This window comes from Protopterus annectens, chromosome 17.part0 (genome assembly GCF_019279795.1).
Source record: "Protopterus annectens isolate FY-2018-M chromosome 17.part0, PAN1.0, whole genome shotgun sequence".
Taxonomy (NCBI): Eukaryota; Metazoa; Chordata; order Ceratodontiformes; family Protopteridae; genus Protopterus; species Protopterus annectens.
In genome coordinates, this window is record NC_056751.1 from 217,345,795 (window position 1) to 217,372,574 (window position 26,780).

General features: G+C 39.7%; 1 protein-coding gene across 3 annotated transcripts in view; it reads left to right on the forward strand.

Annotated features, from left to right (window-relative positions):
- Nucleotides 1-26,780, forward strand: part of NRG1 (neuregulin 1) — a 954,030-nt gene that overhangs the window by 665,337 nt on the left and 261,913 nt on the right. For 2 of the 3 annotated variants that reach the window (XM_044059287.1, XM_044059284.1), the window contains one exon: nucleotides 21,143-21,201. In XM_044059287.1, the coding sequence (XP_043915222.1) occupies nucleotides 21,143-21,201 (59 nt within the window). Of the gene's footprint in view, nucleotides 1-20,595; nucleotides 20,664-21,142; nucleotides 21,202-26,780 lie in introns of all 3 variants that reach the window. The other variant, XM_044059286.1, reaches the window with a different exon arrangement.

Consider the following 26,780-nt stretch of genomic DNA (forward strand, 5'->3'; position numbering starts at 1 on the left):
AAAAAAACTAACACAGTGCTCTTCTGTACTCCAGAAATGCTGCCCAACCATGCTATCACCACCTGGTTAATTTCCCATTACCAAAATGACACACTTGAAACTCTCATTCAGTGCCAAAATCTTTGCATCTAGCTTGACCCTTTACGTAACATCCAAAGTCATAATCAGATCACAAAAGTTAAACTCTCTTTTGAACCAGAAACATTTCCCACTTCCTATATCCCACAACTAGGGCTGCCTTTCTCCCATAGGTGGAATACTGACTCTCACTTATCACATCTGCCTCAAAAAATAAATAGCATCCCTACATTCCACCTCTAATATTATTCACAGGTTCATTATCATCTTTCCAAACAGGGAACATAATTGTCCAACATTAACAAAAGTCAGTGGCTGCCCATAACACATAGAACAACACTGGGAACCTTGATACTCAAGCTTATTATGGAGACAAGGTTCCCTTTCTCACTCAAAAATTATCAGAAAGAGCATACCTCCATACACTCTCAGATCCTTCTCTCAGTTCATTCCAAACCTGCATACTCCGCTTGCCAGTTTTAAATGCACAATGCACCCCTATCAATTAAATAACATAAGAGTGAAGCACACTGAGGCAGCGTGGTAATCTCTCCAACTGTGTGTTTCACACCTTAATGAAAACCTATACATATTTCTCAAATGATAAACTACTTCAGTAATACAAAACAAGGAACATCCAACAGGTACAGAGGTACAAACAAATTCACTTTTCTTCAAAAATCTCTCTGGAAAGGGTCACACGCTACACAGAATAATAATTTAAAAAGCACACTTACACACACCATACTAGGAGGTGAAGAGAGATACCCTCACTTTTCTACGCTAACCTGCCCACCAAAAAATGTCAGGTTTTGAGCAACTCAATACCTTCCCTTCAAGGTACATCTGTGACCTTACTGTATTCTTAAAACAGATTCTGCTGCTAGTACAGCTACTACTGGCATACAGTATTAAAACAAGTGAAATATAAACCAAGGCACACAGAATTTTAAAAAGGTACAAACTTCAAAACACACCACAGCATTTTAATAAAAAATAATGGGCAGGGCACCTCCTCCATACTCTACACTACATATGACCAAATGTTACTATTACTTACAACGACTCAACATCATTAATAACCATTAAGAGAACAAATGGCCCCCAGACTTCAAAAAAGTGCCCATAAAATACAAATTACACCAAAAAATAACTAATCTGAAATTCCTGAGCCTAACTGATGAAAATTAACATTTTATTTACCAATATTTATGCTCTTAAAAACTGTGCTTTACAAGAAAACAATACAAGCAGACTTGAGACAGTTATGGACAACAACATGGCAATATTTACACTACCTGTATTTCAGAGGGTTTTCTAAATTAAGTCATAACATTCATAACATGGTACAGAAAGACCCACAACCAGTATGGGAAAATTTTAGCATTTAATCTCACATCTATAATGCAATAATGAATTCATCTCACAGATCTTCACTGAAGCCTTAACTGTACAATGATGAAATTTCAGATCTCCCATTTAAAGATTACCAAAACTAGGAGAGCTCAATGCCTGTGAACTTACTGTTGTTATAAAACATTAACAGTGTATTTTAAAGTGTGGTTATTAATTTTAAACTAAGTAGTAGAAAAACAGTAACTTAAATAGCACTGATCCTGAATATTCCTTTTACACCTCTTTTATGTTTAAGATGACACCATAACAGTGAAAAAACAGAGTACTGCCAAACTACAAATATCAGTAGAAGGGATGGGGGTGATGCAAAAGACAAGCACCTCAGTGCCAACAGTCATCTCGCAATCAGTCTCAATGGGAAGGCACAGGGTGACCATGCATCTCTACAAAGACTACAATGCCCAACACAGTTTGGGGAGAGGGGGGGAACAGTCCCAACTCCAATCAGCTGATTTCAACACCTGCAAAGTGTCATTTCACAAACTTTCAAACATGTCCCACAACACCAGGGAAAACTGAACATTTGGCATATGTAGCTTTAAGCCCCCCCCCCCTTTCCCCGAGCTATATTAAAATTTCTGTAAGCTATGGTAAAGCCGGCAAATAGTACTAGAAAATGACCAGTTTCCTTCATATAAACTTCTAATTGCAGTAAAGCTTTTGTTCTCCAAACTCCCCACAATAAACAGCAACTATTACTTGTACTGGAGCTTGCACACGCAAACACACAAGCAAGAACTACACTGCCTTAATAGCATAGCTGTACAAGAGCCATCAGGGAGCAAAAACAAGTGTGCTCCTAGCTAATAAACACATAGGTAATGTTTAAGGGCATGGACTGGCAAACCCTAGCAACAAAGCAGAATGGTACTTCAGCACTTTTTGCCTGCAAGTCCACTTGTTTACATTTCTAAGAGAATTTCTTGCTAACATGAACAGATTTTTCCAATATAACCGGCCTATTTAAAAATATGCAACTTACACTGTTGACCAAAAAACTGAAACTGCAGCAGTACAGGTATTAATGCAAAAGCTCTTACAGTAAAGTATAACAGTTTGCCTTTCACTGGATATTTGTAAAAGTAGGAAAACAAAATCCACAATAACAAACCATCCTGGGCAAATGGTAGAAAAATATCAATAGCTTTCCTTCACACACTTCGGTCATAAATAGACCTGCCACCCAAATGCATTGCTAGCCCCTAGACCAAAACTGTAGTAAGCCTATCCATCCCAATGGCCTAAATTATGTTCATAGGTTCATAGGCTGGTACTAGGCTATCGGCCCTAGGGCCTATACAAGCCTAGCCATAACAATTCCCTGGCTATTTCTTCCCACAGTATTTACTTCCCAATAAATAAATCAAATACTTTAAAGACAAAAACATGCTTCCATCATTAGAAAGACAGTTATCACCACAGCAAGTCTAGGATCAAAATTACAACATGCTATAAACATTAAACAGTGTCAACAACATAAAATTAACAAAATGGTAAAAGTGTGTGTTGGGGGGGGGCTCCAATATTTAGCCAATTTTCCTGGACTAGTGACCACTCTTGTGAAGTGCTTTCAAATGAAATATGGCTCCTTTCGGCCAATGTACTAAAGCTAGTAAATCAAACACAGCATCTCCCTAGAATACAACATATACGGACTACCCATTGCAGTCAACAAGCTTAACTAGCAGAGTACAACATTAAAATGTAAAATCTCAGCATGTATCTTTCACTTAAACATCATGTGTACAAACAATATCTGGTACTGCAATCTCACCCAGGTTAGTCTTGGCGCATCCCATGTCCCACAGAAAACTCCAAATTCCAAGATCATACCCCCCTTTTCCAGGTTTTCCTGCCACTTGACCTTCGACCACAAAAGAGCAGGCACAATTGCAAGCATCTCAACTTCTTTGCTTAAAATTCCGGACAAAGCCAAAAATAAAGAGGGGGAGAGCAAGTGTTACAATCATTGTTTTTAAACGATTAAAGAATGCAGTCAGTCAGTACTGCTAAAGATTAGTTTCATAACTCGCTGAATTGCATTTTGAATTCAAGCTAGTTCCATTAACAAACGTTAATAGAACTGCAAGCTTGAATTCCAACTTTCGTTCAGTGAGAGTTATGAAACTAATCTTTGCCAATACTGACTGACTGCATTCTTTTAGTCAAACTTCATGGTGGCACACAACAGCATTTTGAATAAATTAAACTTAAGTGTATGTGTGCAGCATGCCCTGTTATTTTCCAGCTTAATTATCTTTAAAAAAAAAAAAAAAAGAGCAGATTTTCCCGACCCTGAGATAACATAACATCTGCAGACAGTTGTTACATGAGCCTTTATTTTTATTATTTTTTTTATTTTTTTTTTTGCTACCTGGCAAGATTCACAAGGTACAGTTGTTGAGAAAGATCTGCATTATAGATTACCTCATGAGTCTTGCCAGGTAAGAAAAGAACTAATAAAAATAAAAGCTCAGAATTACAACTGCCTGCAGATGTTTTTCTTCAATTGCGTTGCGTGTAAAATGAGCTGAGCAGATAATTTGATAATAAGACTCATTTAACTTAAGGCAAGTATGCAAACAAAAATTTAAAATAAAGTTGATCTTTGTCCGCCTGTGGTCAAGAGAATCAGGCTGCCGATTCATGCATGTCCAGTCCTGGGGAAATAAGAAATTCAATAGATCCACACTCCTCTCGACTGGAGCAGTAGCCAGGGACATCAGTGGTATGAAAGCATCACTGATTGGATGCTTTCAGTAATGCTTAGTAATGGTAGCTACTGTCTGATCACATAGATGCAGGGGGGAGGGAATGGAAGAACACAGCAGGGGACAGTGCTATGTACTGTGCGAATCTTGCTTTGGACAACGGAAGTGGGGGAAGGGCGCAAACACTGCAGTACAAGGTGATAAGAAGTGAAGAACAGAAATTTCAAATGGATAATGAAAAAAAAGTAAATAAAATTGCGGCCTTTGTGAGGGTGGCGTGTACGGCGCCCTAGGCGGTTGCCTAGTTCGCCTATGCCTAAGGCCGGCCATGCTGCAGCCATTGATGTTGTGCAAGCCTCCACTTACATGGGAGTAATTTGGAAGAGTGGGATAGTACAGTTGAGGAAGATGAACTTGCCATAGTAGTAGATGTTCAAGTGATCACAGCTGCAGTAGCCTTACCCATAAGGGTTATAACCTGTCAAGGGTATTAGCCACATGGGTTATATTCTGCCAAGGATATAATATAATAGCTGGCCAGCTTCTGAAGCTTCAGGACACCTTCCATGCAGCCAAATTGTCAAGCAGCTTGAGCTGACCAAAAGGCAAGTTTGGGGCATAGTACTTCAGAGTTTTAATGCCAGCAGAGAGAATAAAGCTGAGACCTGAAAATCAATGCCAGGAACAACAACAAAAATGTCCACACCCAGGCATAAAACGCACACCAAAAAAACAAGGGGGGTGGAGGGAGGGAGCAGCTACTGCAGTAGTGATCATTCAAACATCTACTGTTATAGTAAGCTTACATAGTATAGCTGTGTATGTTCATCATATTGATTAGTGCTGTAGTGACCTTAGCAATATGGGCAGATCTCCGTTTATCTCCCAAATGCAATTAGCGTACGTAAAGAGTCCAGGAGAAGCTGGAGAATGGTCCTAGCAAAGCTTGATCTGGACCTAAAGAAGGAATCAGTCTTATAGTAGCAGTTTCTAGAATACAGTCATCGATGAAGCCAAGAGCACTGGTAGTGAGAGCCTGGGCTCTTCTGGAATTTTTTTTTTTTTTTTTTTTTTTTTTTTTTTTTTTTTTTTGTGAGAATAACAAAGGTAAAAGCTTTAGACAACCATTTGGAAATGGCCTTTTTTGACATATGTTGTCTCCACTTCTTACCTTTATAAGGAATGAGCAATTGACCCGAAGAGCTAAAATATTTAGTTCCGTCAGTACTGGAGTTGTCTGTGGGTATCCAAGGTGTGAAGTATCCTTTCTCCCTCATTTTTAGGTTCAGAAAAAAAATGGAGGGATGGATAGGTTGGTTTAAAGTAAACTCTTATACCACTTTAAACACAAGAGGGAGTATTTCTCAAAGAAACCCTGTCCTTAAGGTGGAAAATGAGATGGGGTTGAGGCATCATAAGAGCTTGCAACTCCGATACCCTTCTTGCAGAGGTCAAAGCAATCAGTAAAACTGCATTCCATGTTCAGAACCACAAGTCAATCAAATTAGCTGATGTAAATGGAGCAAGTGTTAGCCTCTGTAACACAAAATTAAGATCCCAAGGAAGGGCCACTGGTTTTCTTCGAGGCCTCTTAAGCAAAACCCATTTCAAAAACACTTTGAAATGAGACTGCATTGAAAGATGAGGATCCATGAGCAGAATGCTGAAATGTCTAATAAATGAACCTTGATAGAGAAATAAGAAAAGCCATTAAATAGTAACTCACACCATTATTATAAAACTAGTCAACAACTAGCTCTGAATGGGTGCATGTTATTTTGTTGGGCACCAACTAGAAAACCTAAGCTAATAATATATTATTTTTAGTAGCAGGCTTTTTTGTCTCTATTAGTACCTACTGCATGTCCTCAGTAAACAGGTACCTAAAAGGATTTAAGACTGTATCATCCAGGCAGTCAGTTGAAGATGATTGATGTTGGGGTGTATCAGATGGCCCTGTTCTTATGTAAGTAGATCCAGTCTGTGAGGAAGCTTATGGTAATTGCCTACCTGGCTATTTCCAAAAAGGGATAACCATGGTTGCCCGGGTCAGAAGGAAGAGACCACAATGATATTGGGGGATTCCAACTGAATCTTGCCTTGGATTTTATTAGAAAGGTGGAAAATCGTACAGGAACATTCCTGTCCAAGAAAAAGAAAAGGCATTGGTCTTCCAGACCTTCTTGCATAGAATCCTGGAACAGAATCTTGCCAGTTAATTGTTCAGAGAGCATGCAGAGAGGTCTACTTTAGGAACTCCTCACAAAAGATCAAAACCAGGAAGACCCACTGAACTAGTTTCCATTCTTGCGGGTCTGTCCTGGTCCTGCACAGCTTGATTGCCACACAGTTTTGCTCTAATGAAATGTAGCATGCCCATAGAATGAAATTGTGCTGTGAAGCTATATTCCAAGCTAACATGGCTAGTCTGCAAAGGTGATACAGCCTGGTTCCCCTTCACTGTTAATGTACCCCATGACTGTGGTATTGTCTCTAACCACTTGAAGCTGTCCCTAGGACTAAAAATGGTTCAGAGAGATGAGTGCCTTGATCAGGGCAGGCATCTCTTTGATATTTATATGCTTGCATCTCTCCTTGGTGTTGCACATCCCCTGCTCTTTTATCCCTCCTGAAGCTGCTCCCCCAACAAGTTTAAGGCATTTTTGGTGATCCAAAATCCTGAGGTTTTCCTTCACAGTGACCAAACTCTGAGAGAAGAACCTTAGAAGCAAATCTAGATAAAGATCTGTGGAATAAAAGCTGTTTGAACTGTCATGTCTAGTTGAGATCCCAGGAGCACAATCCTTTGTGAAGGTGTCAAAAAAGACTTTTGAGTGTTCTTTTGGAATTACAGCTTGTGTAAGAGATCTCTTACCCAAGATAAAGATTTCTGACACTTTTCTTCAAAGATAAGCAAGTTGTCTAAATATGGAAAAATGTGAATACCCTATAGCTTGCAATGAGGAGTTATAACTGGACATAGACTCTTTGTGAACATTCTTGGTAGTCCAATGAGTAGGGCAGAGAACTGATGATGTTATCCAGACACACACAACCTTAAGAAACATTTGAAAGTCTGGATGAATGAGAATGTGATGATAAGCCTCTTTTAAGTCTAGTGTTACCAGGAAACTTGAAAGAAGAAGAAGAGGTAAGTGACATCCTTTTGAATTTTGGCAATATCACAAACAGGTTTAAAAAAGAAAGAAATATTTGGAACTGGTCTCCAAGCATTTTCTTCTTTGGGACTAGGAACATCCTTTAATAAAAACCCTTTCCCACCCGGGAAGGAGGAACTGGTTCTATCACTGCTAGAAGACAGCATGTGATGAAGAACTGATGGAAACAAGAGTCTGATCCGGAGGATGAGGAATGACTACCTGGAAAGGAAGAATTTGTTGCCACTGGTTTCTGTAACCCCGATTAATGATTTGTTCAGAACCCATTTGTCTGAAACAACTTGTTTCCAAAGAGAAAATGGAGATTCAGATTTTCTGGATGAAAAAAGGGGCCAGGGTTGGAAGGGGGTCATAAGGTCTCTTGAATAGTCATTCAGACTTGCTGGACTGTCCTTGTTTTGTGAGGTTCAAAACTTCTTTTTGGAACCTCTTGCCATTACTACTTTAATGTCTGCGTAGCTCAGTTTTACTGAGACTGTTTGTTCTGTTTTACAAAAGTAGATGATATTTAAAAAAAAATCCCTTGGGCAGTTTGGAATATTAGAGTTGAAAAATCTTAAATTCCCCAGATCATCTTGCCCCTTTCATCACCCTTTTTGATCACCCCTGTAGCAGACAAGCCAAACATTAAATCTCTATTAAATCTCTATCCAAGGGAGAATTCAAAATCTCAATTTTTACATCATCTGGGAGGTTGTGAGAATGCAGTCATTCAAACCTCCTCAAAACAGTAGCAGTGACCATAGCCCTGGAAGAAGTATCAACAGTGTCATGGGTGAATTTCCTATTTCCCATCCAATCGTCAAGGTTCTTTTTGAAGAGGGCCAAAGAGGCGCTCAGCTTGACATGTATGGGCAGTCTATTCCAGACTATGGGGAGTCTGTGGGTAAGGAACCTATCCCTCCAGCATGTTTTGTTCATTGTGATGACCAGGTTTAGATCCCTGGAGCGTATGGCTCTAAGGGATTGGGATTTCTTTAAGTGTAACATGTCCAACAGCTCTGGGTTTGACATGGCTTTGTATGTTAAGCAGAGATCACCTCTGAGCAGGCGATATGCGACAGAGTATAGCTGGAGTTTTTTTAGATGGTCAGCATAGGGCATCTGCTTTAGGTTTGTGATTCTTTTAGTGAGGTATTTCTGTGGCCTTTCCAGTTGTTGCAGATGTTTTGTGAGGTACATACCAAATGGGGCATTGTACTCTGTAATGGGTCTAATGAGGGATGAGTACAGTGGGACAATGACCTCCTTTTTTCTGGATGAAAAGCCCTTAATCATGAGGTGTGCCACACAGAAGGATTTCCTGACTGTTGTGGCAATGTGGTTATCGAAGGTGAGACCACTGCCCACTTGTGTCTCTAAGTCCCTTATCACACTTTTGGTGTTTAGTGTACTGCCACTTATGTGGTAATTCATGGGTACATGGTTTTTCCCAAAGGGGATAACTATACATTTCTTGGCATTGAGCTTGAGCCCATGGCTCTGGCACCAAGCATCTGTTTCTGTAAGGCCCTTTTGTAGAATATCCGCATCATTTGGGGATTCAATAATGGCTCCCAGTTTGCAGTCATCTGCAAATTTTGTTAGCCAGAGTCCCTTAGTGCTGGCCTGTACTTCAAAGATGTAGATGCCAAACAAGAGCGACCCCAGGACTGAATCCTGAGGTACTCCGCTTGTCACTTGTCTGGAGCTGGGTTTGGAGTCGGCTACTTTTACAGTGTGGGTTCTGTCAGTAAGTCAGCTGGCAATCCATCGAGTGACATAGGGATTAATGCCCAGCTTAGTAAGTTTATCTATGATTCCAGAGTGAAGGATGGTGTTGAAGGCCTTGGCAAGGTCCAGATAGGCTGTGTGGACCGCTTTGCCCTCATCCACAGCTCTGGATACTGATTTGAAGAAGTCAGTCAGGTTGAGGAGACAAGATCGGCACTTTACAAAACCAAACTGGGTGGGGTCCAGTGTTTGAAGGTTGCCAATGTCTTTGTTTATAAGTTCCATGATAATGCGTTCCATGGCTTTGCAGATCAGGCTTGTCAGACTGTAAACAATGAGTAGTGATGTGTGCAGTAGAAGAAACAAAGTTATTTAAAGCAGATTTTTCCTCAAGAAGAAATCGCAGCTAAAACTTTCCTCATATTTTCACAGTTTGTCAGAATAAACTTTAACATCTAAGCCTGACTATTCAAAATTCTAAAAATCAAGAGTTGTAGAAGTATATACTTTTTCCCATACCTGTCAATAATTTTCCCATCTTTATCAGAAGTAGGATTGTACTTAAGTACTTAGCAACAGCAGGATCAACTAAAGCTGTAGCTGCTGGGTCAGGATTGGGAATAGTGCATAAATGTTTTAAGACTGAGCAACTTGATACATTGTGTCTGCCTTTTTAGGGGCAGCTGGCTGACTATCAGGAAAATTGTAGGAATAACAAATATCCTGTGAAGCAGACAGAACAGGAAGAATGGCTGTAGGTTCTTGGAAAATCCTTCTGTAACAACCCATAGTATTCTATATATATTAGGGACTGAGAAACCTCAGTGTTCTCCCCCTGAAATACTGGCACATTTTAGAAATAGTCTCAGAAAAAGAGAAACCCCCATAGTGAGAATTACAAACTAAGCTCTCCTCCGAGTCTTAGTCAGAAATCTAAGGAAAGAAGCTTTCTATCCCTCCCTGCGCCTTCCTTTTCAGATTCGGAATCTTGAATCTCTTCAGGAAAAGAGGAATCTCTGTGAGGTACCAGAAATTACTTTACAAGAAGGATCAATCACCTGAATTAAACCGTAAGCCAGACCAAAAGAACTACTCCTATCCATAGAAATTTGAGGAGGAGTAAATACATGCTTGGTTTTCTTTTTCTTTCTGACAGGAAAAATGGGTCCAAGAAGTGTTACCGATGATTGCAGATGCTGCCCCAGGGATGGCACAGCATTCCAGCAAAGCAGGGAAACCTTCCCTGTTACCTCTTCCTGGACCAACAAGAGTGGCTTTCCCTTGCCCACTGAATGTATCACTGCAGCCATTGAGGATCTCGCCAACCCCCAGTTCATACTGCCTGTAAGTGCTACCCCAGAGTGATCTGGGGTTAACGACGAGTGGGCTGAGGTACTACAAATGACCACAGCAGAGTCACCCACCTGCGGCTGAGGCAAGTTGCTAGCCTGTTGTGGTAGCAAAGGCTGTTTGCTTGCTTGTTTGTTTATTTATTTATTTTTTTTATGGTTGGAAAAAGGACCAGCCATGGAGCCATTAAGTCGGTTCCATGGCCAAGCCAAAAATGGTATATTTTCCTGGTGAAGACTAGCACCAATTGCCTTTAGTCCACAAAAGTTATGGTTTTGACAGAAAAAAAACGTGAAATTGCTTTAAAAGACTATGTAACCACACAAAAATGAACAATTTCTCCACAGAAAAAATGTTGTCATTTACTTTATACTCTTAATTTGACAGGAATACAGCGTGCTGTGCTTAAAAGTACATTACAGTTTTGAGATAGTTAAAACAAAACACCCATAGCTTTAAAATAATGTTCCTGAAGAGGCAAGTAATAAACCATAAGCATTTTTAAGAAAATCAAATTCCCCCCTTTCCCCCAAGGGAACTTTTCTGCCAAGCAAAAGAAAGAACAACTGACTGTAAGGCCTCAAAATCCTCAGAGGAGCAATACTCATCAGTAGTAGTAAAGATCTGAACTTGTCTTTTAGTCAGCTCATCTCAAGCTACTTGACAGTTTGGCCACATGGAAGGTGCTTTCAAGCTTTGGAAGCTAGCCAGTTCTATCACTGGCAGGATATAACCCATACGGCTCAAGCTACTGCAGCAGTGTTCAATTATGATGAACATCAACATTTCCATACCGGCATACGGGCCAATCAAAAATCGCTAAACACTGAGCTACTTCTGTTTAATGCGGAACAGAAGAAGCTCCGTGTTTAGCGATTTTTGATTGGCCTGTATGCCAGGTATACGGGCCAATCAAAAAAAAAAAAAAACAAACAAAGCGGAGGCTGGCCGGGATTTAAACCGACAGGGCAGGACTCGGGATCAGGCTGCTAATCTCGGGACAGTCCCGCCCAAATAGGGACGTCTGGCAACCCTGAAGACAGCACACGTCTGCTATCCCTGACCAACTCTTCCTAATCAAACTCTGGTTGTTTGGGTTATAGTCAGAGCCCGGATTTTTTTTTAATTGATCCCACTTCTGCCTTGATACTCTCTAGGTTTCTTCAGAGCTAGTGTTTAGTAGGCCTCTTGTAATTGAATCACACAGTAAACATATTTGTATTTCAGTGTTCTGTCAGAATACTTCATAGTTTAAAAATGTGCAGCAGCAGGACTTGATGTGACAGCATTTGCAATGCAGGATGCAATGACCCTTTGTGGGACAAGGCGCAGGTTTGCAGCATGTATAACAAAAAAAAAAATGCTTTTGCTCCAGGTAAGCTCAGAAAATCATTTGGTTATAACAGGCAAAACTGTCTTAGTGCCAGAGTATCACATTTTAAAAAACTAATAAAAAACAGCCATTATCCAGCTAAAAATCTATGCAAAGCATTTATTGTAAATGTATTTCTGCTTTTAAATTAAACTTAACCAAGTAAACCTACCAGTTCCAAGCACCTCTTTCCAGAGGACGGCATTGTTAAATGATTTGCTAAAAGTCATATAATCAACAAATACAGACTAAAGGATTAGAGATGAAACTGATTAGCTACAGATTGAATCCTTTATGAATACTTGCAATCATATTTATATGTATCCATATTCAGCTGGTCTCTGCAAATGCAAAATGAGACTTTCTTTACAGTGGCTAGAGGTTTCCAAAAGAACTCTAGTGGTTGCATTGAAGGCTGTGGCAAAAAGGTATATGGAATTCAGTGACACTTTAGCTGCAGTGAGTAAAGACTTCTCTATCAGCTAATTTGCTTGTCTGTGAATTGCCATTAACTACCTCAAATGTTAATCAGCACTTCCTGCATTAGTTATCAATAGTGGCAGATACATTGCATTAGCACTGGCACCCCTTCATTCATTCTCCTATACCAATACACAAAACAAAACACACTTGATACTACTCCCTATGTTTTCAGAAGGTCCCCAATGTCTTTTTTCCTTCCTTGGTAAGTTGTAGATTACAATCAATCAATCAGTCATTAATGCCAGACATTAGTAAATGCATGTTAGTGCAAAGGCTGCTTTTTTAGTAACTTTCTACATTTGAAAGAGAAAAAATTAAACCCACCCCTGACTGTGTGTCCTTATCTCACCATTAATTTTGTCTTTGTGTAGATTTCTTGTAGTGCATGATTGAGAGGTATGCTTTGTTTCCTGTCCCCCTGCCCTTGTAAATCATGAACTGTCACAGGCAATGAATAATGCCAGAGATCCTCATATGGTACAAAAAAAAGCATTGTAACAGTAGCTTAATGAATGCAGTGGATTAATGCTGAAGTTCACAGTGGCAAGGGTGCAGGGTTCGAAGCCATTTCCCCCTCTGTAATTTATCAGTTTATGTTTTTTTTTTTCCTTCCTCTCCAAATCTTTAGTCTTCACATGACATCCATGGTGTCTAATGGTGATATTAGAGGACTAATATCCTGTATGGGAGATGAGAGGGTGCAGGGTTGTAATCCTTTCTAAGGATTTTTAAAGCACACAACTTAATAGTATTCCTGATGTCTAGTGTCCCCAAATCTATGTTGTGTGTATGTACCATTAAAGCATGAGATAAAAGTGCAATCCATGGTGACTGCTGTTCTCCCTGCTATATGTCTCTGTCTTCAGAGTTAGTGTCCCTCCGATGTTCATTGTGTTTCACTGTTGCAGTCATTACACTTGGTTATCCTGCTGGCAGGCTACCCACAGTCAGCCTGAATTCCAAAGTCCTGGTCCAGCGTCGGTTGCTGTCGCCTCTTCCCTGACATCAGTGCACCAGGGGTATAAAAGATGCAGCCAACGCCATTTTCTTCAGTCTTTCTTGCCACAATGTGCCCGAAGCAAAAGCAGTTCGCAAGTGCCGGTCGGCCGACTCCTGAGATTTTCAAAATTGAATTTCAGATCCGAAGTCTTCATTAAAGCTTAGTACCCCGTTGGGGAAACTTTTTCTTGCTCCAGACCGATGTCAATAAAAGTTAACAATTGTATTTCTTGTGGGAAGCAAATACCTCATAAGGATTTTCATTCTTACTGTATTCCTTGCCTAGGCCCCGACCACGACATTGCTAGTTGTCGGTTTTGCGCTAGATTCAACCAACGCACTATTAAGCGTCGGTTCAATTTTGCTTTACATTACTTTGGCCGAAGGTTTAACTATATAATGCCGTCGGAACAACCAACGACTGGAATTCATAAAAAGCGCAAAGACAAAGAAAAGGACAGGCATCCAAGGTCCAAAACCAAAGACGAAGCCTCTTCTTGGCCAGTCGCTGGTTCGCAGGTTCTCAGTGAGGCGCATTCGCAGCCCCTGACACCCGCTACATCAGAGCCACAGGCCGCCTCCGACTCCCACATGGAGAAAACTAGGCCTCTGGAAACACAAGGTATTGGGCCTACGTAAACTATTCCCTTAGATGGGTCCAGAGCCGCTGAGCAGGCATCGGCTTCTGAGGGTGTTTTCAGACCTACACAGCTTACTATCAAAACTACTTCAGCAGCCAAGGCAAAGTCTAAAACACCTATAAAGACGAAGAAACAAGTACAGCATTCACCTGGACAGTCATCAATGCCAAAGAAACAGATGCTTAAAATGGCCAAGGACCTAATTACTCTGATCAGGGGTTCCCATCCCCCTCCTGATAAAAGGCCTAGGCAAGATACTGACTATGATTCCTCTGACCAGGTTTCTATTTCCTCTGATTCCTCTTCAGAACAGGGATATTCTCTTCCTCCCTATGAGGATTCTGATACTGAAGAATCTATCCCTTCAGCCTCTCCTCCTGAGGATTACTCTTTTGGGGAAACCGTGCACATCATGAGGGAGCATTTCTATTGGGAGAGCCAGGATTATTCAGAATCCAAGAAAAGGCTCTAAGATTTTCTTTTACTGCCTCAGCACAGGCCCCTTGCTATTCCCCCTGTACTAGATATTGTTGATGTTTTTTCTGAATCCAGGTTGTCTCTTGATTCTTTACCCCCTGCACCAGTTAAGCCAGATAGGTACTACAGGGTTCCAGATTCACATAAATTTCTTTATAAAAACCCTGCTGCTGACCCAGAAACAATTTCTCAGGGTCCCAAAGGGGTCAAGGCTTCCACTGTAAAAAATCCTTTTCCCTCTGATAGGGATTCTAAAGCAGTGGACAGATGGGGGAAAAAGTGTACACCTCTGCTACTTTAGCTGTAAGGGCTTTAAATTGCCAATTTCACATGCTTAAATATCAACAATATCTAATGTCTTTGCTCAAACAGAAAATGCTTACAAGCTCAGAATGTCCTGAAAATAAGGAAATGCAGGATTTATTGCATGCAGCTGAACAAGTGGGAAAGCATACTTTGCAATGCGGTTTTGATTCATTAGAGGCTTCTTGCAGAGCCGCAGTTACAGGTTCTGTCATTCGAAGGCATGCTTGGTTAAAAGAACAAAGTTTACCTGATCATGTTAAAGCAAAATTGTTGGATGCTCCATTACAGCATGATACTTTGTTTGGTGTTAAGGCAGAAGAGGTGTTAAAGAAAATGGAGGATAAAGCAAAATCAATGCAGACAGTAAAGGATTTCTTAAAGGTTCAGCCACCCAGATTTAGCAGGAATTGGCCTTCAAAAAATTGGTCCTTTCCAGTGTCAGACAGGCCACAAAGAGGCAAATACAGACGCCCAAGAGGCAGATCTCAGCCACAAGGCACATACATACCTAAGCAATGGGGTAACTCAGCCCCCAAAGGCGGAGAAGACAAATCACAACCCTATAGGAAACGGTCCCAATGACTTCCCTCTACCAGTGCCAAGCACTTACCTTTTGGCAGCACCCTTAGGGGGAAAACTAGCACTTTTCTCACAAAATTGCACATAAATACCCAAGACAAATGGGTACTGAATATTGTTTCCCAGGGTTACAGGTTCCACTTTCACACCCTGCCAAGGCCAAAAGGTATGCCAGACCTGCCACACAACCAATGGGCAGAGGCACAAAAACAAATTTCTGCTCTCATGGACATGAGGGCTATTCAAAAAGTAACACAGCAAGAGCAGGGACAAGGATTTTACTCAAGACTTTCCTTGGTACCCAGAAAGGACAAAGCTTGGAGACCAATACTGGACCTGTCTACTCTAAATACTTTCCTGGACATTTCAAAATTCAGAATGTTGACACTCCAGCAACTTCTACCCATGCTGGGCAAAAAGGCTTGGCTAGTTACTTTGGACCTCAAAGAGGCATACCTGCATGTCCCAATCAGACAATCTTGCAGAAGATACCTCAGATTCGTAGCTGGCTCAGTGCATTACCAATTCTCTGCACTGCCCTTTGGCTTATCTACTGTGCCCAGGGTCTTCACAAAATGCCAGGCACCAGTAATTGCATTTTGCAGACAAAAAGGAATTCAAATATATCCTTACTTGGATGACTTCCTTATTCAAGCAGACAATAAGGACATTCTACTAAAGCATCTGGCGTCTGTAAAAAGATTACTAACTTGCCTAGTGTACACAGTAAACGAAAAGAAATCAAAACAAGTGCCCTCTCAAGAGATAATATTCCTGGGTGCAAGCTTAAATACAACTGCCCAGATAGCTTATCTCACGCCAGACAAACAGGGGCAACTGACTCATTACTTTCAGATGATGGCAACAAAGACTTAGTTACCTGCAAGAAAAATTCTGCAGGCTTTGGGTTTCATGGCATCCTGCATCCTGCTAATTCCATATGCAAGACTGCATATGAGGAAACTACAATGGTATCTAAAAAGTGTTTGGACTCAACATTGCCACAGTCTGGAAACAATAATTAATCTCATTCTCTGCCTGCAACAAGAGTTTCAATGGTGGGCACTGGCCTGTCACCACAACAAGGAACAGCCTTTCACTTTACCCACAGCCAGGCAGACACTAACAACAGATGCATCGGATTATGCCTGGGGAGCACACATAGCAGGAAAATGTATACAGGGCATGTGGCCCACAGACCAAATGCATCTTCATATCAATCAAAAAGAGATGCTACCTGTACAGAATGCCTTGACAGCCTTCAAGGATCTGCTACTTCCAGGACAACTATTACTAAAGACAGACAATACTACAGTCATGTGGTACATAAACAAGCAAGGGAGCACACATTCCTACCCCCTCTGCAGGCAAGCCATGACTTTGTGTAACACAGCACTGGCCTATCAAGTACCTCTGCAGGCACAATTCCTGCCAGGAAAGAAATACTCTGGCAGACGAACAAAGCAGAAACCTCATGGACCCTCACTTTACCAAGTGAATGAACATGGCCAAGAGTTCTCATTGCCATGAGTGGACAGGAGCATATGAGTAAATTTCTTAATACTGGTTGGTCCAGAGGAGAGGTCAAGGCTGATTAGTATATGCCTGTCCCCAACAATGCCAAAATCAAAAGGCAAAATCACTACAGTAGGGCTCTGAATGCAAAGAAAAGTTAACGTGAAGTGTACTCCTCATATGCATCTTATGGTAACTTTTCAAATATTGTACCTGGATCTTTGCTATTTACTTGTCCTGTATTGTCCCGCAGTGGTGGTGCTGCGGTAGCGTTGTCGCCTCACAATAAGACGCTGTCTGGTTCAATTCTCAGCTAGAGCGTCTTCTGCGTGGAGACATGCGTGAATGGGTGTACCTTCATTGAAAGTTGTGCGTCAGGGCTGGTAACTTGGCACGTAAAAATCAACTACCAGTCATTAGCGGACCGGCGTTCTGTTGTGGCGACCCCTAACTGGGGAAAGCCAAAAGACACAACAACTTGTCCTGTATGTATTTTACTCACAATTAATGGTAGCTTTTATCATTACCCACACTTATTTCTGCCATTGTCAGGCACAGAACATCATTGTATCATTAACACTTTTTGCTTTAAGGGATGTGCTCATCTACATATAGAAACTGTTCTAAGCAATTTGTTTTACCCAAGCACTGCTTTTATTCTTCTTCTGTCCTTTTCCCCACATATTACTTAAGACTAGGTCATTTATTTAATCATGCCTGAACTTTAGGGAATATTTGGGTCTTTAAGATATGCTTCTCTTCATATTTTTGGAAATTCTATAAGGAATGTCACTTTATCCACATTAGCTATATGCATAAAAACATTCAGAGGACCAGTAACTCATCCTGTGTACTTTTCAAACCGTGCTTAACCTTACAGCCTTGAGTGATTGGGATGGCAAATGTAAATATGTGCTTTTTCCACAGTTACAAGTATATTTACAGAAACTACAGTATTGTTTTGTCTTGGAAGTATGTAACAGATCTGCATTTACAACTATATTTGCCTTGTTGAAGATATCCCAGTGAGATGAGCTCCAAAACTGTCTAAAAGATTGTAACATTCTATTGAAAATTTGAATCTAAATCTAAATAGAAGTAGGAAATCTGTTTCCTTGTGTTCCTTACAGCATGTGCCCTTCAGATTCATGAACATTTCTAATCATTATGCTTTTTTCACTAAAATATGGTCTAGTATTAACTAAACTGAAAAAGCTGTTTGTTTCTCACTGTCTTTGTGGCTCATTTTGCAGTCTTAGGTCTGCCCTTAAGCATGTATTTTGATGTGACAGCTTTATAGTCGCTTAATGATATGTTGTGAAAAGTGCAGTTCTGTCTGAGAATATCAAGTTCCCATTGATTTTTACTCATAAACATTTTAACATGGACTAACATTCTGTTTCACAGTTATGAGGTAAGGTAGTGGCTATGTCAGTACCAGAATGTATAGCTAGCTAGTATTTCAGTTGCTTGCAGCAAATAAAATTGGAAATCGCACCAAATATTGCTTTGCTGCTGTAAGTCAAATGGCTATGACTGTCACCAGGTATGTGTATACTTTGCTGTACATTTTGCAGCTAGCTATGATTTTTGTGCGGATACTTGCCTACCAATTTTACAGATATTTTCTGATGATTTCTTTCGGTATAATACCATCTTCTGAGCATGCCACCCAAACCTGACAGAGAAACCCAATGCTTTCAGATACCGACTTTTCTTATCCATAATTTGAGCATCAAAAAGGTAACTTAATGTAGCATTTTCATTATTTCAAAAAATACATTTGTCTAAATTATCCCCCCCACCCCTCACCATGTTGGTATAGTTTGTCACATACTATTGTGTTCAGTCATTGTTTACAGAAATACTTCACAATGGTGGTATCGTTGCTGAGGCTGCTGATTCTAGATTTTTAGTTTAAAACTCACCCGACTTTTAATAAACTCATTGATTTTGTAGCAAGATTTCCAGTATGTGCAGAAACATTTTTCCTTGCACAGAACAAAATGACCATGGCAAGGACTGTTTTGTGGGACACCACATGCTAATATAAGGGAGGAGCCTGCTGATTACCAAGGTAGCAGCCATGCCGCCCTTTGTTAGGGCAGTGCTACAACATACAACATGGTATGTGTAAATAAGTGTACTGCTAAGGCATACACTGTAGACATACACATAAAACTGTGTGCATTCATTCGTATTGTGGCAAAAGTGGCCCATGTACAGGTGTATTCAACAGCAGTTTAAGTGAACTTAATTTTTGCCAGACCCACGTTTATATATTTTTTGAAAGCAAAACTTTAATTTGTTGGCGGTAAGCGCTCATTAATAATAAACATGACATTTTCCTAAATACTTTTCTTTTCTCTAACATGTTCCCTTTTACAAGTACTGTTTTTACCAAAATCAATTAAATGTTATGAATCCTTGAACATCAGCATTTATTGTGCTGAAAAGAAGCATCCGTTATGTAATGCTCTTCATACCTAGGGGATTATAAAGTTTCGGTTCGTAAGTACAGCTTGTGTTTTGTAATATTAATAAGTAATCATAAATTATTGTGTTTAGAATATAGCTCTTGTCACATTTATGAAGAAGTAACATAACACTGCACATGGTGCCCCCCTCATAAATTCTCTGGCCTCTCTGGGTATTAAATTGTATCACTATTTTAAGATGAAGTGTCAGGAGATGAGCTGAAATGATAGTAAGAGCACTCTTCATGACTGGTGTTTTTTTATTACTGCAGTGTTTTTAGCAGAACTGATGCTGTTGTTAACCATGTTGTCTAAATACTCCACATTTAAAATTGTGACTCACTTAAACATCAAATGTTTGGAATGAAGGTGGTTGATTTTATTTTTGATATTCATAATAGTTGTCTGAAGGATATTAAATGTAGATCTCTTATTCTTTATGTTCATGTTTTGCTACATTTCCTCTCTAGTTGGACTTTATTACTTCATCGGAATAATTAGTCATTTTATGTTGCCACCAGTGTTTGAATTCTTTCAAGGTCACTCCCTTTTCTTGTAATTTCTGGAGAAGGCATTGTAATTTCATAGTAATTATCAGTATCTTCATGTGGCTAATGAGTGCTTGTGTATGTAGCATATAACACAAAAAGAGAGGAAATGATGAGAGGCCTCAAGTTAAGAATTTTGCAAAGAATCTGTGGAGAGCAAATAAAAAAAAATACTTTTGCAGAAATAAAGCCCAAACAGTCCCAGGCTAAACATAAAAAAAAAAAAATTCTAAACAAGACTCTCTCAAATAATGAATAATTCAGTTAACATGCACAGCTTCTCCAGCATACTCCTTGTTAAGCTACTCAGAAACCTTGCCTCTCCCAGGAGTTAACAGGTAAGTGTTCCTAAGAGTATGCTATTAAACTAATACCAAGCATTTACAAAGAAATTTCAGAGAGGAAATGTAGCTGATCACTGAAGGTGTTCTTCTTGAAAATACAGTAGTAACCCCTCTTTGTCTAAACAGAACAAGAAAAAAACATGTTTGTTGCATCCAGGATGGCTTAACTTTTATAATACAGTTTTAATTTTTTTAATTCAAAAGGATGTTGAAGTGTAGTGTAGCAGTCACTGATAAGAAGGAAGAGATGGAGCTGATTGCCTTTTCTATGGTTTGCTCCTTCATAAGATTATTGGCAAACTTTTCAAACTGTGCAGCTTATTGGAGCAGCTTGTACCTTTAAACAATTGGACCCTCAGTGTGAAGTCATTTTTTGTTCTGTTTCTCACAACATTTTTACCCTTTAGGTGCGCACATGGATTCACAGGAGAGAGATGTACTGAAACTGTGCCCTTGAAAATCCATACTAATCAACGTATGTCATCAAACAATGGGATCTTTGCACCAATATTGAAATAAAAATACAATCCTTGGTGTCTCCACTAGCAGTAATCCTTTATGTACATTTTACCTGCAGCATACTTTTCATGTACCACATTGCTGTTTGTTACAGAGGTTAGAGCATTGACACGTACCATTTGAAACTGTTTTTAACTACAACTGTGAATAAAATGAGAGCATTGATAATTTTAAAAAATCACTGATTGGAAGTTAATTTTGTTCAGTCTGTTGCATGGACTGGATGATTACATGTTTGCTTGATAATGTGCAGTGAGTAAAACTCATTGCTTTAACTGCAGTGATTGGAATGGTTAGCTTTATGTAGCAGTGAAGTGGCCTCACCAAGGATGCTGTATTTGCTGTAATGTATAGTAAGGGGGAATCTATCCCAAGATATATTTACCTCCTGCTCTTTTCTCTTTCTCTCTATGATTATTTTTATTTTCCTCTCAGGTGTCCAACTGAATTTACTGGTGACCGCTGCCAAAACTACGTAATGTACCGCTTCTACAGTACGTCTACTCCTCTTCTGCCTCTGCTTGAATTGAAGCATGCTCAGTCTGTATTGCTTTCTTGCTTTTGCATCTTTCCCTAGATTTCATATAGGTACAGCTGAAGAAAGAAAGAGAGGGAGGGAAGGAAAGGAAAGTGTCAACTTTTTGAATTAAGTGCCTCTTGGCTTGTTGCAAGTAGGGGCAGCAGAAGCTGGGCTGAAAGGGAGGCTGGTATAAGTAGCAGGTAAGAAGTGAAATTTTGTAGAGATTAAAACAGGTAGTTAGATGATTAACACAGCACTGGAAATTCTAAAATGTATTCATGTGCTTCCTTTTTATTATGTGGGTAATCCCACTATGGGAAAACATGCCAGTAATGTGAAATAGAAGGGAATATTTAGGAAATGCTTCATTCTTAAGATGGACACAGCTACTAATGTATCCTAATATTTTTTCCAGTTATCTTTTTGAAAAATTCATTAATTTCAGTGGTGTACTTTTAGTTCCATGTGGGTGAATGAGTGAAACATTTAAAGCATTTTTAAGAGATGGACTGTCTGAATTTTGAAAATCCTACATAAAAAACATCTTTCAGTGAGCAGACTGCTTTCTAGGTCTTCTAGATGAAAACATATGCAGTTTGCTTATCTGCAGTCCAAGCCACTTGAGTGCTTACTATACATGTATGTGACCATTTCACTGTAATATCTGATGCAAAGCTTTTGTATAACTGTACTTGAGGGAAAATAGAGAAGTCCAACTAAGCAAATGCTTTTACATTGTTTACAGTGCTTGGGAACTGTACTAATCATTAAGACTCCAAGTTATTAGGTGAAAATAATATGTGATTCAATTTTAAGGTGTTTGAGGAGGTCTCTAAAGCAGTTGTTAAAAGCACATCATGACATTTACACTGACACATTTTTGTTTGATTTCTCCAAGTGAATTAAAAAAATCCAGAATTTGGACTGGAAAAGATAAAGTGCCCAAGCTTCATTTTACATAAGCTTGCTGTGTGTACCGTTGCTACCTTACAATTCATTGTTCTGTGTTTAGAAGTTCCTTCTGTTGTGGTTATTTTTAAGATGCACTGAAAATTTTAATGAGCTCACCATACTGACTTGAAATTCGAATTAGCATGATTCATAGAATTTCATTTTATAGAATTATAATTTTCTTATTTCAGTGACTGTAAGAGACTAGCCTTACTAATGTGCACATGTAATAAAGAAATACATTTTAAATTCTAAAAGAATGCTTATATGATCTCAGTGACACTTTGTGTTTTTTGACAAGGATTCTTTAATTCAATGTGAAAGTTCATTACACGCACATTTGATCTGATTCATGTATCATTTTCCCTTTGTGCATAATGAATATAGTATTGTAGCATTATTCCAAAACTAGATTTTTTTTTTCCCTTAAGTGCTTGTTATGTTTGTCACTTGCTGATTAACACTGCCTCTGTTTCTTCTTCCATATTGGTAGAGTCACATAGAATAGTGGTCCTGTTATTGCTGTTGCATGAAGGAGGGAGCAAAGACATTTATTTTGATAAGCACATAATTGTATTGGAATTATGTGAAAATGCAAATGTAGTCAAAAACAGAAGACAAAAATGTACTATAACAACTTTCAGAATAATACTAAGCACAACTCCCAAAATTTTGGACATCAATTAAAGAAATCTTACATCCTGGCAAAAAAATTCAACCCAAACCCCTCTCCCGATAACTCGCCTCTTGAGACTGCAGTACAGTTCACCTCTTATTTTATCAATAGTATAGTATTTCTAACCAAGGATTCCTCAACATCTAACCTCAGCCCTGCCCAACAGCCAGATATCACCACATCCACTTTCACCTTTAAACTTGTGTCCACATCCTGTATAAAACTACTATTAAAGTGAAACCATGCTCTTCTTCTGCTGATGATCTTCCAAGTGAGTAGCTAAAAATAGCAGCCAATAGCATTGCTTAGCTTGTCTCAATCCTTATAAATAGATCAATCAAGGCATCCCACATTCCTCTCTCTGGAAGAAGTCACAAGTTATCCCTCTGCACAAAGCAGGAAATTCAACAGACATTAATAACTTTAGAGCTAAACAGCTTTGTCTCCCCTCTCCAAAATACTTAAAAAAATAATGTATTCAAAACAATTGCTAGACTATCTCCTGCATTAAGAACTCCTATCCCCTACACATTATAGATTCTGTCATTCCCATAGTACTAGAGCTGTGCTTCTGATGTGTATAGACACTGTCAATAAAGCTAGAGATAACAGCAGACTAGTCTCTTCCTTATTTATAGACTTGTCTGAAGCCTTTGACACAGTTTATCATAGCAAACGTCTACTTCAGATGCCATCACTAGGTCTCTCTTAGACCACCCTTCTGTGGTTCAAAAGCTACCTGTCCAATATGTATCAGCCAGTGGAATGGCACTCAGTGCTGTCTTCTTAATTTGCAGTCACCACCAGTGTACCACAAGGCTCTATCTTTAGTTCCCCCTCTAAAATTTTCACCAACGTCCTGTACACATCCACACAACAGGCCACTCTAATACAATACACAGATGATTCCACTGTCATCTGCACATCTGAAAATATGGTACACCTCCAAAAAATTATTCAGGAATCTTTAACAGCAACTGAAACATGGCTTTGTAACTCACAACTCATGTTCAACCCCCCCAAAAAAAAATTCCCCTCTCATCAAAAAAATAAAATGTAAAGTCTTCTCTCTTGATAATGCATACATTGAAGTCACCTCTCAAAGCAAATTATTAGGGGTGATCATGGATAATCAGCTTACATTCGACTTGCATAGACAAGATTGCTCAAGAAAAACTCATTGAACATTAGGGATGCTGTACAAAACAAAAACCTTTCTCACCGACAAAACTAAAACTAACATCAGCACAAAGAGTTGACTGATAAAATATATAAAAGCTCAGCAGTATCCACAAATGGTTTTATTAAATCATAAAAGTAAGTGCTTTCATCTTGCGATTCCAAAACTTCATCAGACATTTTTAAAACAGCCATTCACAAGTATAAATAAAGTACGTAAACAATCACGTGACCAATACTTATCCTCTTAAGATTACAATATATCAAGTATAAGAAACTATTCATTATTTAAAAAAAAAACTTGTTCAACATTATATAGCTTATTAAAACTTTTCCTTTTCCTCCCATCATACAAATTAGCAAAATATTAATACATAATACATAAGGGATATTAAAATCGTATCTATGGGTTTGTTAAAATATTAACTGATGTGTGCGCATTTATTTTTTGTATGCCCTATTGCCTTTTACTTTAGCAAACTTAGATATTACGTCATTTAAACCTGAGGGGGCTGAGACATTTAGATATAATTGCCACCATAACTCCTGCTGTTCTGTAGTCCTATCTCACCTTCATTCTTACATATGGTTTCGGAGCTGATCCTCTGCTCTGACTTGGCCGATTACAAAGCTCGAAGTCTCTCAGTTGGCTCGTGGCAAGGCAGGTATCCCATAATGCACTAGTAAGAATCCCTAGATCTCGTTTGCCGCATCTACGAGTTCAGAAGTGCTCTCTTTCTTGGCCATGGCTAAGTTGGAATTTCTTCATTGTTCAGTCTCTATAGTGATTTGTTTTTATTATAATAGTAGTTCAGTATAAATAGCTTAACTGTTGTTAACTAGCAGTAAATTAGTTAGCGTGTTTTTTTTTTTTTTTAATTAAATTATTGCAATTGTTGTTGCTAACTTGTTGGCCGTCGCTTCCGCTGGCCCTTTTCTTTCTTAGTGGTATCCCTTCTTCTGTGTGCTAGTTTTTGCTAAATTTTTTCTCTGTTTTAGTTAGGACCTATTCTAGCCTTTGTTTGACTATAACAGCAGTTTAAAATTAATAACTTAACACTTGTTATCTAGTACTAATTTAGTGTGTTTGTTGATTTTATTGCAATTGTTGCAAATTGTTGACTGCCGCTTACTCTTCTGTTTAGAGCTAGGCCCATTTAAATTAGAGGACCTTGTCCTCACTTCCTGTTTTTCTCTATGTTTACCTCTTGTGATTGTTTGTGACAATATGTCTAAAGAATCAAAAAGTCATAAACCTTCAGGTTTTAAAAAGTGTCTTAAATGTTCTCAAAAAATGTCCCTGACTGATGGACATAGTATTTGTGTTTATTGCCTGGGAGCCATACATCTTCAGGAGACATGTTCATTTTGACGCTCCTTTACTTCTCGGGTTCTCCAGGAAAGGAAGAACAAATTGATCCTGAAAGGTCTGCTTAAACCTTCCTTTGAGGAGGATTTAGCCAGCTCTCCATCATCTCATTCCAGGTCTCCCTTTTCTAAAAAAGAGAAAGTCAAGTCCGTCAAAAGACAGTCTCCCACACCGACTGTTTTATCTGGACCTCCACAAAAAATGACCAAACTGGACAAACCTTCTACCTCTTTAGCTCCTCTGCCTTCGGAGCCGGTTGAGGTTATTGACATTGACACTCCAGTCTTGACCCCAAGTTTTTCTGAGCCGACTACTGAACTCTTACCTCGGAGCCAGTCTAGAGATTTATTACCGGTGTCCCCAACACTCAGATCTCCCATTTTATAAAGATCTCGACCACCTACCTTGTCTTACAGATCCTGCAAGAGTCTTTCTGAAGAGGATGTAGAGAGAGTAGTGCCTAGACTTTTGAAGTCATTGGTGCTAGCAAATTTGTTGTCGGCTCCGACCCATTCAGTCTCGGAGTGGTCTAAGGCCATATTACCGGCTTCAGTTCCTCCTCCGAGCCATGTCGGTCTTTTGGAGCCAGAGCTATCGGTGCCGCTTGTTGTGGAACCGTCTGTTCCAGCACCCCTACTGTCTGTCTTGGAGCAGAGTTCCGCTCCAACACCTTCGGTGCCGTCTTTGGTGTCTAGGAGCCGAAGCTCACCAGTTGGCCCTGACAGGGATGCTCAGACCCTAACTTCTTCTGTTCCAAGCCTACCCCTCAGTGCGTCGGCTCGGCTGAGCTCAGATCCTACATCTATCTTGGAGTCTATCACTATTTCTGCTTCCTCGGAACCAGGGGTGTACTCTGAGCTGGAGAGATCTACCTTTGAGATGATGAGGAGCGTGCTGTCTAGGTCTTCAGCTCCACTCAAGGGTACCGATGCTCTTCCCCCTCAAGCTCCGACCTCTGTCTCAGCACCATCTCTCTCTTGACAGCAGAGACCCGCAGCCTCTGGAGCCCCCATTGGTTGGCCCCCAGTCTTCTGAGACCTCCCCAGAATACCCTTTTGAGGAGCCTCCTTGGAAGAGAACTTGGAAGAGGAAGCATGTAGACTCCCCTGATGAGTCCATCACCTCTGACACTGACCTTGAGGAGTCAGAAGGGTCCCCTAAGTCGTCCTCTGATGATATCTCCTTCATAGATATCCTAGAGATCCTGAAACATAGAGGTGGCTGCCCCACTATCACCCCTTCTGATGAGGAGTTGATGTACCTGAAGGCTTTTGGGAATCAACCTTCAGCCTCTTGGCTGTCTCCACCTTTTGATGAGCTGTTAGATTTAGTTAGTCAAAAGGTGTGGGAAACTCCTGATGCCATGGAACCAGTCCCC